This window comes from Passer montanus, unplaced genomic scaffold (assembly GCF_014805655.1).
Source record: "Passer montanus isolate IOZ18808 unplaced genomic scaffold, ASM1480565v1 scaffold8, whole genome shotgun sequence".
Taxonomy (NCBI): Eukaryota; Metazoa; Chordata; class Aves; order Passeriformes; family Passeridae; genus Passer; species Passer montanus.
The window spans coordinates 8954805-8969440 of NW_024373256.1; the positions used below are offsets into that span (position 1 = coordinate 8954805).

Consider the following 14636-nt stretch of genomic DNA (forward strand, 5'->3'; position numbering starts at 1 on the left):
CGGCCGGACCCGCACCCGCGGCCCGCACTCACTTCTGCCCAGCGCCTCCGCCTTCCACTCCGTCTCCTCCACTGCCCCGTAGCGCCGCATGGGTCTCTCGGCCTCGGCGCTGGCCGAGATGGACCGGCGGAGCTCCATGGCGGGGCTCCGCTCAGCCCATGCAGCGGCGCGGGCGCTGCGCGGGGCTCGGCGCTCGGTGCGCGGCGCGGGGCCCGCGGGCGGGGGGCCTGCCCTGCCCTGCCCTGCCCTGCTGAGTTCCTCTTGCACGGCCGAACCACTCGAGCAGGCTAGAGTTCACAAATCTGCTGGCTGCCAGGGCACGGTGGAACTGTCCATTTTCCATCTTGTGGCAGGTGCAGCGCTGAAGCACATTTCTGACCTGAGCAGCTGGGGAATAATGGCAAAATCCACAGGCACTCACAGCTTTTGCAGTCTAACACATCTCAGGCTCCTGTGCATGCAGCCTTTGGCTTTCCTAAAAGTCCTGCACTGACTGGAATGACACTCATTCCAGCATCACGTTGCCAGAAGCCAGAGAACAGCACTCAAACAAGTGATGCAATTTTGTCTCTCATTTTTCATCAGCATGCAGCTTTGCTGCTTATGCAGCCTGCTGGGAATAAAGGAAATTACTTTGCAGGAAGCACAAGTGCGGTGATTATTACTGTTATTACTACTTTTGTTGTAGGGATTTTGTGTGGATTAAATCCCTGAACAGCATTTTACAGTTGGAGCCTACCTTTCCTAGTGAGATCACATTGCACTTTACTGTGAGTGGTACAACTTCTGACATAAAGACAATGAAGCAGGAGTTAGGCAGGTTGTCCAGTGCCCTACTGCAAATCAGGGGTTTAACACTTTTTTGCCTCACTTATCAAGAATCATGGGGTACTCTGGGTGAATACTGGGAAAGCTCACTTGTTTATCACCTACTTTTGCCTGCAGTCTTGTCCTTAATCATCAACACTTCAAAAACACCACCTCTGGATTCAGTGGTACACTTACTAATTGGGCTGGCACACATTGGTGCTATTGTGTGAGCAATTTTGTTTGAGGAGTGCTTCACATGCCGGAGGCCAGAAAACCCCCACATTGCTTTTAAAATTGTAACTGAGAATTTCTCTACTTGTCTTCCTGAGAACTGGAATTAGCCAACAAGATGAGCTAGACAGTTTTAGGACATCTTCAGGGCACTCTGATTTTTCTCTGTCAGCTGTGCTCCCCAGAGATGTGCCACGAATTGAGCTCCAGACGTGCTGGAACAGCTCTTGCTGGCTGTGCAGTGCCTCATCCTCGCTGGTTTTGGCCTTTAGAGACAGAGCCCAAACAGAGCTGTGAGTCAAGCAGAAAAGCTGGTGGCAGGACTCTGCACAGCTGATTTTGGGTGACAGTGCAGCTGCCTGCTGGGGTGGGCTGGACTGACTCACTGGTAGAAGTGAGGAACACGAGTGTGGGAGGAATGAGAGTCCATCTGGGATCTGGATGAGAGTGGGACTAAGGGAAACAGACTGATCAGGGAGAAGGGCCAATTGTTAGTGGATCTGAGGACTACTTAATTTCAAACCATCCTTTCACATTTTTTAGGTAATTACATCCCAACTGCATTGTTTAAGAGATGGGGGAGTTATCCTAGAAATAGGTGAATATTTAAAGCTCTGCTTTTGTTAGTATGGCTGAAAAACACCCACTAGGCAGAAACTCGTGTGCAAAGAATTTACTTACATAAAGCAAAGAATATATAAGGTGGTTTATTGTAATTACAAAGTTTTCACCTGCCCATTTTGAAAAGTCCCAAAATCCAGTATAGGTCCAGTTCTACAGAGGTTCTGCACAAAGACTTTTGCAAGAGTAGGGCCCAAGTATATATCAATTATTTGCTAATGTAATATCAGCATTTTTGTTAGTGTGACTCTGGAGCACTGCTGCCAGTGGAATTAAATTTCTCTCCTACTGATGATGTCTTTCAGTGGACCTAGCAATATAAATTATAAATGCATTTCTTTACTCATGAAGGCTGGTTTTCTTCTGCTGAAAGCACTGTTAATGCAGAAAATACAAACATTTGGGTCTTTTTTCACTGCTCATAACATAATGCCTGGTAGAGAAACAGAGGTGCACTTTGCTCTTGCAGTCATTTTCCCTGGCAGCTTCAGTTCCCATTTCTCACTAAATCCTGCCACCAGGAGCTAGAGCTGGGCAGGAACAGTTGGCAAATCCACTCTCTTATCTCTTGCTCTCTGGCCTCTGTCAGACATCACAGATTCCCCATGGCAGACATGACTTAGATGTATCTCAGCTGTTTGTTTTTTTTTTTAATAGAAGGTCAGAATACACAGCACAAATTTGGGAAATGCAGCAGCAAAGAGTCAGGGCATAAATGCCTGGTAGAAAAAATGGAAACAATCTCTGCACTTCAAAAGCTGCAGTTCTGACCAAAACAGAGATTTCAGAAACATACTTCATTAACTTTTTTATTTCCCATTTTACTTTTGTCTTAGTGAATTTTTTCTATGTTCAATGTCTTTTTAAGGTACAAATTTCACAGAAAAACCTGCTATAGCATTTGTCAGATACATTACTAATACCATGGGTAGTGAAGTTGCCTGTTTAAGAGTCTTATTTTTGGCATTTGGAGCTAAGTCCAGTGGTATGACTGAGCTGACTGCTGTGCAGGTGAGTCACTATGCAGGTGGCTTTTGCATCAGTGATGGGTGTCCATAGCTACAAAGGAAAAACAGATGTTTGATTTCAGTAAAAATAGATGTCGACATAAATTGGTCTGGGCTATTTTAGACTTGCAAACACAGCAGGCAACAAGTAATATTTCAGCCTGTATGTGGGCATGTCCATTTTGAAGTAATAAACATCCTGTGCAAATTTTGCAAACACAGCAGCACACAGCTCCAGGCACAGCTCCTTCAGGGCCTGAGCCTTTTCTCATTTCACATAGTCCAAAATGTAAAGGTGACTTTCTGTAAGCTTCTATTTTACCTATACAAGTTGGTATCTTACAGAGAAAACTCAAAACTGCCTGCAAGCTGTGAGGCACCCAAAGACACTGTGCCAGTGTCTTGCTGATTCCTTCCCTATGCAGTGTCCGTGCTCCATTACCCCTAAGAGGCAAGTTCACTTCTGTGAGCCATTTCACTACTCCCCTCCCTGGAACTGGAAGCTGTAAAGTCACTGCCCTGACTTCTGAAAGGGTTTCTTTACAATTTGAATTTCTCTCTATATTTGTACCTGTGTTCCATTAGCAAATTTTGCTAATTTCTACCCCAAAACAGTAAGCAAAACACTGTACGGGTAATTGCCATGATGTATCAGGTGAAGTTACGAGCACAAAATAATTAATCACTGTCTGGTGACCATCCTGAACTAGATACAGAACTTATACAAAATCCTTCAGTGTCATTGGCATGTCATGGCTAATCAGCTGCAGTTAACAGTCTTGTTACATTTTGGATGTAAAAATATGTGATGCACGAAATGGAAGCAGCTGAACACCCTTGGTAGGTGAGTAAAGGTGGGTTTTAATTCCCAGAGAGGTGTAAGCAATGGCAAAACAAGAACATCACAGGCCACCAGTCTCTCAGAGGTGTATTTCTCCAGGCCAGCATAGAAAAGGAAAAAGCAAACAAATAGAGGTGGAAAAAGGAATCATAAAAATTTGAATTTTCTTTCCCAAATATTTGAGCAATGAAAGGAAAGCTGCTATCCTGGCAAATCAAAGAAATAATGAGAGTTTTTTCTTATGTATGCACACACAAAGTGCGTGTTAGCTACAGTAAGGTACTAACTCCAGGGAAGAGTTGTAACTTCAATTTCTCTGCCACCAAGTTACACCCTGTAAAAGGACACACAATTCAGAATGAAGCTGACACTTCCTCCACAGCTAAAGGATCTTGTGTGCTGCAGAACTTCGTGTGCATGGTTTGAGTCCATATGGGCCAAACCCTGCATTTCTCACAGCCATCTGGGAGCTTGTGCATTTTGGTTCTGTTGTAACTGGATAAAGCACAGTGACAGAAATGGGGAACAGTTCTCATTCCCAGGCAGTTCTCAATGTCCCAAAATCTCTGGTGACTGAAGTACCTAACAGGCTACATACCCATGCTCCCTCCTGGTCTCTGATTCTGTCAGTCTTGAGGGGGTAAAATGGAAAGGGTGACTTATCAATATCCCATTTTTAAGGTCTTCTGGCAGAGGGGAGCATTAGCATAGGTGTCCCTGCTCCTCACTTACACACCCCTAGGTGTGTGCACACCCACCTGCTGTCATTTTCCCCCCTTTGTTTTACAGCCCCAATTCATGACTGGTTTTCCCTGAACACAGCAAACAAAACCACCCATTCTTCAGTTCCTGAAGCTCTCTCATGTACCCTCTGCTACAGCAGAGCTGTCCTTGACAGTGTCTTTTCTGACCCTACTTCACACCTCATTAGACTTTTCCAGGCCCAAGATTTCTTTCAGCAGAAAAAGGTGTCATTGCTACTAGTGTTGCATAGCAGGGAATGATACATTCTGCTATATTCTTTGCACTAAACTGTTCTTCTATCTGGATACAAGGTGCAAGATTTTCAGGCACAACCACAATAAATTAAAAAACTGAAAAAAAAAAAAAGAGGGTGGGGAAACAGTGTTTATTAGGGTGGATGATGTTGATAATTACATGCAACACATACAGACACATAATCTGCATTCTTTGTTCTTGTTTAACGTGGGTTACAGGAACTTCAGACATGGTGGCTTAGCAAGTGCATGTGAATTCTTAGTGCAACTTGGACATTAAGAGAGGACAGTCCTTGGCTGGTTTAGAACAGGAATATTAGGCAGAGATAGAAAAAATATTATCTGAGACATATGTGAAAGTCACTGGGATTAAAACAGCATTACTGTCTACATTTAGAGGTTGCACAGCAAAAAAGGGTTTGCAAATGAGCTTCAAGAACGATGTAGCAAAGGGCTAGCAGAGCTAAAGCTATTACAGTTTATCCAAGGTATAAACAAAAACTCTGCTTACCACTACATGCACACAGAAGGCTTTGCCTGCTCTACCTAGTCATTAAATCTTTTCAGAAAGGGAGTAACATTTTATTAGAATGTTAAGGCTAGATTGATGTGGGTAGGTAATAAAATTTCATAAGAACACATAAATAACTTCTTTGAGACACAGACTCCTCTGTCACTTGAAGTGTTTGGATAAATTCCTAGAAGATGGCATTGGAGTCAACATCACTGGTTTGATTCAGGAAGAACTCTTTGCTTTGCACTACCCAAGGATTCAGACTGAGTGATGCTTTTTCTCCCTGTTGGCCTTGAAGTCTGTGAAAGAGAATTTTTCTACTTGAACTCTTTCCATAAAGCTTCCTCCTCATTCTAAATATACAAGAAGTTACAGCAGGGAATGGAGGTGGTGTCTCTCTTCCAGTTGTGGAATATATTACTCCCTTCAGCCTCAAATCTCCTGAACCATTTCCTTCCCAAGAATATCCCACACAAACTTGACTGAGTAAAGTCCTTCAGTAAGGACCCCATTTCTAACCTCTGCTCTCTAGAAAAGTTGTTTATATGTTTTTCCTACCTAAATTCCTCCATTCCTCCTGCAAATATATTATCTAGAGAAATACTTATATCAAAATTTTGCATCTTTTTAATAGAAGTCCACTGGCTTCAGCATAAGACTTTAAAGATGGGAGTTCTGTCCTGAATTTATTCAGAAATGGCAGATGACTTAATATATGCAACTAAACTCTAAAGGGAGTTAATAATCCCTCCTTAGTTTTTATTCCACTACTGTGTTAAGGTCTGTGACATCAAATTGAGATTTTTGCTGCATGTGGTCCATGAAGATCCCAAAAGAACCTTACATATGATCTGGCTTTGTTTATACACATATGAGTTAAAGATAGACAGAGCCAAAGAACAGCATTTAATGTTTATTAAGCCTTTGCAAAAACACAGACAATTTCAGTCAACTTGAAATTCATTATTTTAGTAAAATTCAAGTATTTCTTGCACATCTCACTGGATTGGCACTAGCAGTAGAGGCAGCAGCACAAGCAGAAAGCACTGGCACTTACAGCAGAGAATTGGAAGGCTGAAGCTGCATAGATTTCAAAGGTTGTTCTATAAAGAGAATTCAACATATCAGATATGGTAACAGACTAGAGGCAGTTTCACCTTCGCTGCAGCAGGAACTGGTTATTTTATGCTGTGTTACTGGGTGGGTGCTTCTGGTGTGAAAAAGACAGAGGCCTTCTGGTGAATTTTCCAAGAAGGATGTATTTAGCATACTAGTAAGCACAGAAGGTTCATTTACATAAAAGATTTCAGTAGAAAAATAAATTTTGAAATTCTCATTTTATCAAATTCAGATTCCACATCTCCACAACCATCCAGAATAACATGGAGCTGGAACTGATATAAATGTCTGCTCATCCCATTTGCTCTTAGAGAGGATCCATGACATAAAAATATCACCTGACTGCAGGCCTAATAGCTATTGGCAGTGTGTTGCTCCTTCCTGAGCACCTCTGTGATGTAAAATTCTGTTCATCCTGCTGGTTGTGGAATCTGCATGTTCAGCTGGCAGTAAGATCAGTGCAATTCCTGGAAATAGTCATAAAGCCATTATGACTGTTTTTGAAAGGGTAGCAGAGAGATATTAGGATAAACCTTGCCCATCTTTTTTCTTCTTTCTTTTTTTTATTCCCCCAGGAAATTACTGAGTTGTTAGAAGAAGCAAACAAAACTTTACATATGTGTCAAATAGGGTTGGACCAGATGACCTGGGATGGACATAGAGATGTCCTTTCCAACCTCAGCCATTCTGTTATCCTGTGAAATTAATCTTCTAAGCCAAAAAGATATCAAGGAATAATGAAGGTTCTAACAACTAAGGGATTAAGTCCTCAGACTAAACTATGAGAGGAAGAAAATCTTTAGAATGTCCATAAATTTATCCACACTGAGAAATTGTCCCAATGCAGCTTCATTATTTTGCATTTTGTGGGTCTGAAATGTTTGTCAGACCAATCAGTGCTCACAATTAAAAGGGAAAAACCACTTTTTTTTATGTGAAAAGGGATTTGTGTTACTTAGCTGTCAAATGCCTTAAGAGAAATGGAGAAAGTGAAAGGATTATGCAGGATCTAAAGTCTACTGAAATATAAGAGCCACAGGCTTCCATTACATGAAAGAACTGTACTTCAAGTAATAAAAGATGGAAAGAAATTCTGAACTTCCCAGCAAAAGAAACCTGAAGACAAAACAGGATTTAGCTCAAATTCCCAAGCAAAAATCTGATAGCACAAAAGCAAGAGCAATAAAGCACAGCTTGTATAAGCTTCTAAGCCATTTAAAATGAAAGATGGATCTTTCCTTTATTAGTTAGTCCTGATGAAAAAAGGCATCAGCATTATACAGATCATGAGTTATAAATTCTTGATTCATCTAGAAATTCAGTTTCACCTACCATACCCATGAAGAAAGATTTTTTTCTCTGAGTTACAGCAAAATATCACATACTGCTTACAGTAAACCAACAGCATTTCACTCTTTCTGTAATTACATTATTTTCCAGTTTCCCTCTCCAAGTGAATGCTATTAATCATTAAACACTTAAGGCACAAGCAGAAATAAAAATAAATAGCATCTGTAAAATAAAAAAAAGTTAAATACTTAATTTTCACACCTTACCTGAAACTTTTAGCTCTTACTAAATAGAAGAGACTTTAGAATACAGTCTGATCCCAAGAATATCAACACAAAGAAACCACTACTTGCTCCTTTATCCTGAGGACTTCATACACACAAGAACAGCTGAACAGCTATAGCTGTCTGAAGCGTCTGTTCACTCATTTTTTTAAATAGACAAAATTCAGTAGTTCCTCTGTGCATTCCTACTCCTCCTGGGATGTCCAGCATCAGCTCAATTCACACTTTGTGATTCACGCAGCAACGTCCAGCAGGGGAATTCAACTCACCAAATATAAGAATCTACATGGAAGCTATTGACACAGCAGCCACTCATCTGAGCCTCCACGTCACAGAGGGACAGAAATGGGCCCTTCAGTGCACATTCCAACATGCAGGGTTAAACCAACTAGCCAAGCTGGAGATCTCCACGGCAAAGGTGTCAAAAGTCAATTAAAATTAATTCCACCTTGAGGCTGTAGGCAGGTGGGCTCTTCCACATCTGCCTGTGCAGCTGAAGATGGAATTGCAGAGACCTGTCCATCCTGAGAGGGAAGGCACCTCCTCCCCCTGCCTGCCAGCAGAACAGGCTGTGGAAGCAGCCCCTGCCTTCTACCTCCTCCCACTGCTGCTGTCCTCTGCTCATGGGGGCACTTTGCATCACTCCTGAGCACTGGGTCATGCTAAACTAGTTGATTTTACCTGAAACAGATTGGGCAGTGCTTGCATGATCCCTTTCCCTTTCTCAGCTAAGCAGCACTGGGCTCCTACAGTGACAAATAATTGTTAGCAATATATTAAGCAGTACAACTGCTGGCCAAAAGAATGGATATTTATAGCCCAAGCAGGCTTTGGGACACTATTTAGACAAGGCTGAGGAATTCAGACATTCCTCAAAGGGGTTTATTATTCTTGTAAGAGAGGGATGAGTCTTCTCTTTAGAATCAGACCCATTAAATCAGACACTCTTTCAAGCTTACCACTTTGTAACTTCAAGGCATAAAATCCCATTCTAGTATAGCAAGGGCTCCTTTACTGGTCTGGTTTCAGCTTACTGCAATCATAGAAATTTGCACAGTTCCTGTTTTGAGATACATATGCACATTTAAAAAATACCCATATCCAGACCTGATCCTCAAGCTGACAAAGCAAATCCATAATTAATTTTCACCTTCACCTAATCTCCTATGTATAATTACCCAGTGTCTTCTATGAATAGGAATGTTTAAAAGCCATTTGAGGAAAAAATGGAAGTTCCTGATATATATATAGCTGGATTCTCCCATTCTTGCTACCTTCCATGTTCTTTTACATCAAAATTTTAATTATATCTTCAGCATGATGAAATAGCTGAAAAGAGTAGAGGAGTCAAGACTCCCATGGCCCTGGAGGAGCAAAGGAAGCAGTGGCTGCACACAGAACCAAAGCTCCCTGCAGTGCTTGGGGGGTTCCACCATGCAGGAGCTGCTTGACTGACCCCAAGGGTCAATGGGCAGCACCCACCCCAAAGGGCTCTGACCAAAGCAATCTTTATCTCCCAGCTAAGATAAAACATGTACAAATATAGTCCAGGTTTGCATATTCTATGAAATAATACATTTCCTATATAAATTTTCATTTAGAATAAAACTTTGGCCCCATAGAAATGTGGGCTTTACAAACACAGCACTTTTGTTTCCTCTCAATTAAACAAATTCAATGCCACTTCTTAGATATGGAATCCATTACATTTTGTTCTGCAAAGTAATCTTGCATTGATAACAATTGTCAAGTCCAACAACTGATGATTTAATGTTCTATTCTCCTTTTTCTAGCAATTACAAGTTGCTTGAAAATTAAATTACAGTTAATATTTCTCCTCAGTGAGGCAGTCTGACATGATGTACAAATGCTTACATTGCCCTGTAAGTCAGTTGTTTCCAGATGAGATGCGCTGACAGCATGAAAATAATTAAATGTCAATATACAACTGGCCTATTTTATGAAAAATAAACAGGCACAAAGACAAACTGTTCCACTGCTTATACTAGCCACCAAATGTTGAGATAACTGCTTATTTTAAACACAACATGAGGCTGCAGTGTAATTTACTGACTTTCACAAACCCAGTTTAGCAATTTAGAATATGTTCAGAACTAAAGTTCTTATTTGTCTGATGATTCTTTGTCTGCATTGACCTTCTCTCCTTGGAGCCACATGAATGCTGACTTTGCTGTGCCATCTCCACTCTGTTGGGAAAAGCAAATGAAGGAAGCCCAGACAAAGCCACAGAGCCCAGTGTAAGCTGTTCTCAGGTGAACTGGGATCAGGATGAAGTTTGACAGCTGTGTGGGAAGGAGAGAGAGCTCAGTTAGTGCTCCAGGCATTTTACCCACCCAACACCTGCACTGCTCCTCCTGGGGTCAGACACAGCGTGGACAGGACAGGACCCCAGGTTCTACAGCAGGAAAGGCTCACAGAGTCACCCTGAGGACTCACCTGCACAAAAGGCCAGTACATCAGTCCAGTCTGAAAGGAAAACAAATCATTTGTTATTCTTATGGATTTCAACCACCGAGATTCATTTTTTCCACATTCAGTGATGACTGAAATGTATTTGAGTAAAGTTAATAAAAGCTGTTTAATTACAAAAGGAGTTGCTTAACCTAGAGGTTGCCATATTAAACTTCTAATGATCTTCATGAGCCTCTATGCTCTGAGTTTTTCAAACACCTCATTTTAACTAATTTTAAACACAAAACCCTAAGCACAGTTAATTCTTCACAGACATCTGACACCAGACACAATAAATGCATTTACCAGATGGGTGAACAAATGTTTGAGCATGTGAACATTTGTTTCAGCCATTAATGAAAAATACCACTGAACACTATTTATTTCACACTTGCAGTGCTCCTTCTACTTACTCATACACGTAAGGCATATTTAGAAAAATCAATGGATAATTTACTCATAGAACATAAGGCTGATGGAAACCTTATGTTTTGATAGGCTATAGTGGGCACTGCTTTTAGCATCATCTTCCATAGGAATAAAAATAATCCTTTTCCATCCCACCTATATAGTTCTACAATATGAAGAGAAATTCACATTGCAATCACATCTTCTCCTGTTACTTTTTTTCCCCTGCTAATCCATCCATAATTCTTCTTGCATCTGAGAAACCTTTAACATTCTCAGCTTGCTCAGCTCTGAGGTAGCATAGATAATTTTGTCTTGTGTATGCAGAAATGCAAATCAAAGCCAGCTGTTTGTAGCAAAGCCTTCTTAAAACAAGGGGGCTTGTTTCTGGAAGTGAGAAGATTGTCACTGAAAAGTACAGGATAAAATTTTTCTCAAATAAAGTGTCTCTGTAATTAATTATTTTAATACATGTACAAGTGTTGTCAGTAGTGTCACTAACTAAACACTGGTGTGTGGGTAGTTCTTAAGACAAAAGATAAAAAAACCTGGAATCAATGTTGTATTGTAGGGCTGTCACTCAAATAGATCTGGGTGCAACTGTTATGTAATATAAACACTGTACATTTCTTAAAGGCATAATTTCACCCATCTGGCAGCACTGCCCAACCCTAACTGCCTTTACTTCACGTGACTGCTGGCACTTAAAGCTTCCTACACATAATCAAATAATGGAGTGAAAGAAAAAAAGAGTAAAAAAGAGTGTTGGAGGAAGGAATATTATCTTTTTTGTTGTTGTTGTCTAGCTGTGACATAAGTAACTTGCTTGCCTCACCTTATATGTATTCCAAAATTTCTTTTTACAGTCTGAAAAGATGTCCTCTTTCCTCTGAAGGATGCTCATACCTGGTGGTAAAATATTTACAACAATCAGAGAAAGTGCAAAAAATGAATGTTCAGATTTTGCAGTGACATCCCAGACCCTTCTCAAAATACCTTACAACATATTTGAAAGAAAAGGTGATATTGTTACACAAATACCATTCTGACTGCCTAATAGTGGTACATGAAATCTCCTCATCTCTGGACTTGACTCCCAGCACGGGCACCCGAGATCAGCTGGGATTTACTGGGTGTGCAGGGGTTGTGGCATCTGTTTCTGTGCCACACCACACACCACTGGTGTAGCAGTGGAACAGAGAGGATAAAAGCAGCTTTTGCACCTTTGAGAGAGAGAATAAGGCATTTTGCACATAAGCAGAGGCTCCTTGGTCTGACTCTGGGATCTTTCTAGGTATTTCCATGCCTTGGGGTTATCGATCTCAATGGATACATTATTTTACTGCTACCCAATTCAGGGACTTTTACTAGCCCCTTTCAGGTCCTTCAGATCCTTCTGGTCCTTGGGCAATTCTCAGCTTAAGTTGTGACATAGTTAAGCTCTTGAATGGAAGTATCTGGTGTTTGATGTCGTTTCTTGCTTCATTTCTCTTCAATCACAAATTGAGTAATTTCCCTGTTGGAGTGATAGTATGCAGATCTCCCAGTCCCAGACAAAAAGAGGACCTGTCTTACTCTTCCACCACATTAAGTTTAAGTTAAATGAGAGCATTTAATTACATTAGTCTCACCTATTACTTTTCTTATTCCCTCACGTTTATTTCTGAAATAGATACTAGACTTATTTAAAGTGTCTTGTTACTTGTTAGCTTTTGAGATTAGCCATTAGTAGCATGCTTTATTTCTATAGACTCTCACAGTAGAAGCTGCTTCGCTGAACGAAGGCATTTCCTGACATTTACACCCGTGTTTTGGAAAATGAGACAGCTGATGCTGAGAACCGAGCACAGCAATTCAAACAGACATGGATGCTGCAATCCTCGTAAGGTGCTTTCCATTCTTTGCTGCTAATTAAAAGCTACGCGCCCGACCGAGCTCAGGGCAGGCCTCCTTTGCTCCAGCACCGCTCCTGGAAAGCTCTCAAGTGCCACAGGCGGCTCAGCGCCCGCGGGCACCCTCGGAGGGAGCTGCGGGGTCTGCAGAGCGCCCGGCCGCGGCCCCGCTCCGCGCCAGCGGCGCTCCGGGGCGCGGGAGCCGCTCGGGGCGGACAGGCAGGGGGTCCCCAGCCTCCCTTGGGTCCCGCTCTGTGTCCGAGGCAGGCGCGGGTCGCGGAGCGGGGCCGCTGCCGGGGCTCTCCGGCACTCACCCGTGTAGAAGGCGAGGACGGCGACGGGCGCGCCCAGCAGCTGATCGCAGAGCACCTTGCCCAGCACGGCGGGCGGGCGGCGGCCGGGCAGCGCCCGCTCCAGCGCCCGCAGCCACACGTAGCTGAAGTTGCCGTGGAAGGCCAGGGCCACCAGCGCCACGCGGCGCGTCTGCGCCCAGTCGGGCGGCTGTCCCCGCAGCAGCTGCTGCGCCGCGTCCCCGGCCGCGAAGAGCCCCCCGTAGAGCAGCACGTTGCACAGCCAGGGGAAGCGCCGCACGCCGCGCAGCAGCGCCCCGGCCATCGCCCGCCGCCGCTTCCGCCGCTGCCTCCTCCTCCTCCTCCTCCTCCTCCTCCTTCTCCTTCTCCTCCTCCTTCCCACGGGTATTCGGAGCGCCGCCTCGCCATCCCCGCGGCCCCGGAGCGCTCCCTGTGCCGGGGAGGGCCGGCTCCCCACGCCGCGCCCCGGCGGGTGGTGGATGGCCCCGGGGGATGGCAGGGCAGTCAGCTCGTGGGCTCGCTTCTCCAGTGCCTGTGCAGTCATCCCGGAGATGTAGGTGACCGTGTCACCTGCGCTCTGGCTTAAGTAGCACTATGGGGTCACTGTGCACTAGTGCCGCAGCTACTGAGTGACAAATGAAAACTAGGCACTGTTTCCTTATTATCTTTTTTGTAATTATTTCCTTGTTGCGTGCTTACATGAGCAGGTTCCTCTTTTCAGTTTTGCGCCTGTTTTGCAGTCTGAGCAGGGCCGATGCGCACCTGCTGAGCAGCAGCAGCCCCTGGGGTTCCTCTGCTTTGCCCTCTGCTGCTGAGACAGCTTGAGGAGAAAGCCAAATGGTGTGAGGTTATTGAAGAGACTGGTGTACACGGCTTTGTACACACAGAACCAGCGCCACAAAGCGGATCTGAAGTCCACGTAGTGAGGTGACACTGAGTAGTGACAGCACGTAGTGAAGCGTCCTGCAAGACCTTGGCCACGGAAGGGAAGGAGCGCATCCGGGAGCGCCCGGAGCTTCCCCTTGCTCCTGGCAACGGGCTCGGCTTGACTGAGGGAACCATCTCCAGGCAGGAGGTGGTAGTTCGCTCTGTGACCTGGATTAGTGCCTCTGAAACTATCACGAATTCTTCCGTGAACAACTGAAAATAGGCAGGGATGGCTTGTAGACCTAAGTAAATGTACTAACGTGCAGAGCGCGCTGTGCCAGGGCCCGGCGCTGCCCCTCCAGCCCTCACACCGGCACACCCCTGCGCAAACAACGCCAGCTGCCAACTGTGCTGTTAAACAGCAGCAGTGCACTAATAGGACGAGGGATATGTACCAAAAGTAACTCCAGCTTGGAAGAACACAAATAAAGCTCAGGAAAAGCCCAGGGTTTGGGTCTCCGGGGGCTGCTTCTCGGACGGGAGCCCACAGGCAGGTGCGCGCTGTCCGCCGCGGCTGTGCAGCGTTCCGCCGCGGGATCCGTACGCGGAGAAAAGGCTTTGATGACCCCGTAGGCGACAGCGGGGTGACAACCGAGAGGTTCGCGGAGGCTGGAGCCATGCAGCGCCCTGTCGGGGTCCGGCCTGCCACAACCCGCCGCGGCGGGGACTCGAACCCGGGTATTCGGAGATCCCCTCCAGAACCGGCACCCATCACTCGGATGGCGCTCCCTGCACATGCGCTAAGATCTGTCACTGACCCGGGCTCTCTCCGGGACTGTTCCATCAGCTGGCGTGGGGGGGAACGACCTCAGGCAGTGCGCGGAGCGAAGGGCCGACCCCGGCCCCGCCGCGCCGTGCGCAGTGTGCCCGCCGCGCATCCCCCCGCCGCTGCGGCGCGGTGGTGCGTGCGG

General features: G+C 44.7%; 2 protein-coding genes across 4 annotated transcripts in view; both read right to left on the minus strand.

Moving 5' to 3' along the window:
• Positions 1-221, minus strand: part of BMERB1 (bMERB domain containing 1) — a 46699-nt gene extending 46478 nt beyond the window's left edge. Inside the window, exon 1 of the mRNA XM_039732311.1 lies at positions 33-221. Within this exon, the coding sequence (XP_039588245.1) occupies positions 33-138 (106 nt within the window). The 5' untranslated portion in view covers positions 139-221. The remainder of the gene's footprint in view (positions 1-32) is intronic.
• Positions 222-1835: 1614 nt separating this feature from the next.
• Positions 1836-13128, minus strand: MPV17L (MPV17 mitochondrial inner membrane protein like). Of its 3 annotated transcripts, none has more exons than XM_039732313.1 (4): positions 12802-13128; positions 11431-11501; positions 10173-10202; positions 1836-2721 (listed from the first exon to the last, which is right to left on the minus strand). In XM_039732313.1, exons 1-4 carry the CDS (start codon positions 13100-13102, stop codon positions 2617-2619), a joined length of 507 nt encoding a protein of 168 aa, XP_039588247.1. In that variant the 5' UTR covers positions 13103-13128; the 3' UTR covers positions 1836-2616. The 3 variants fall into 3 exon arrangements, with proteins under 3 accessions (XP_039588247.1, XP_039588246.1, XP_039588248.1); XM_039732312.1 differs by lacking the exon at positions 1836-2721 and adding an exon at positions 5921-10018; XM_039732314.1 differs by lacking the exons at positions 1836-2721; positions 11431-11501 and adding an exon at positions 5921-10018.
• Positions 13129-14636: the final 1508 nt, after the last annotated feature.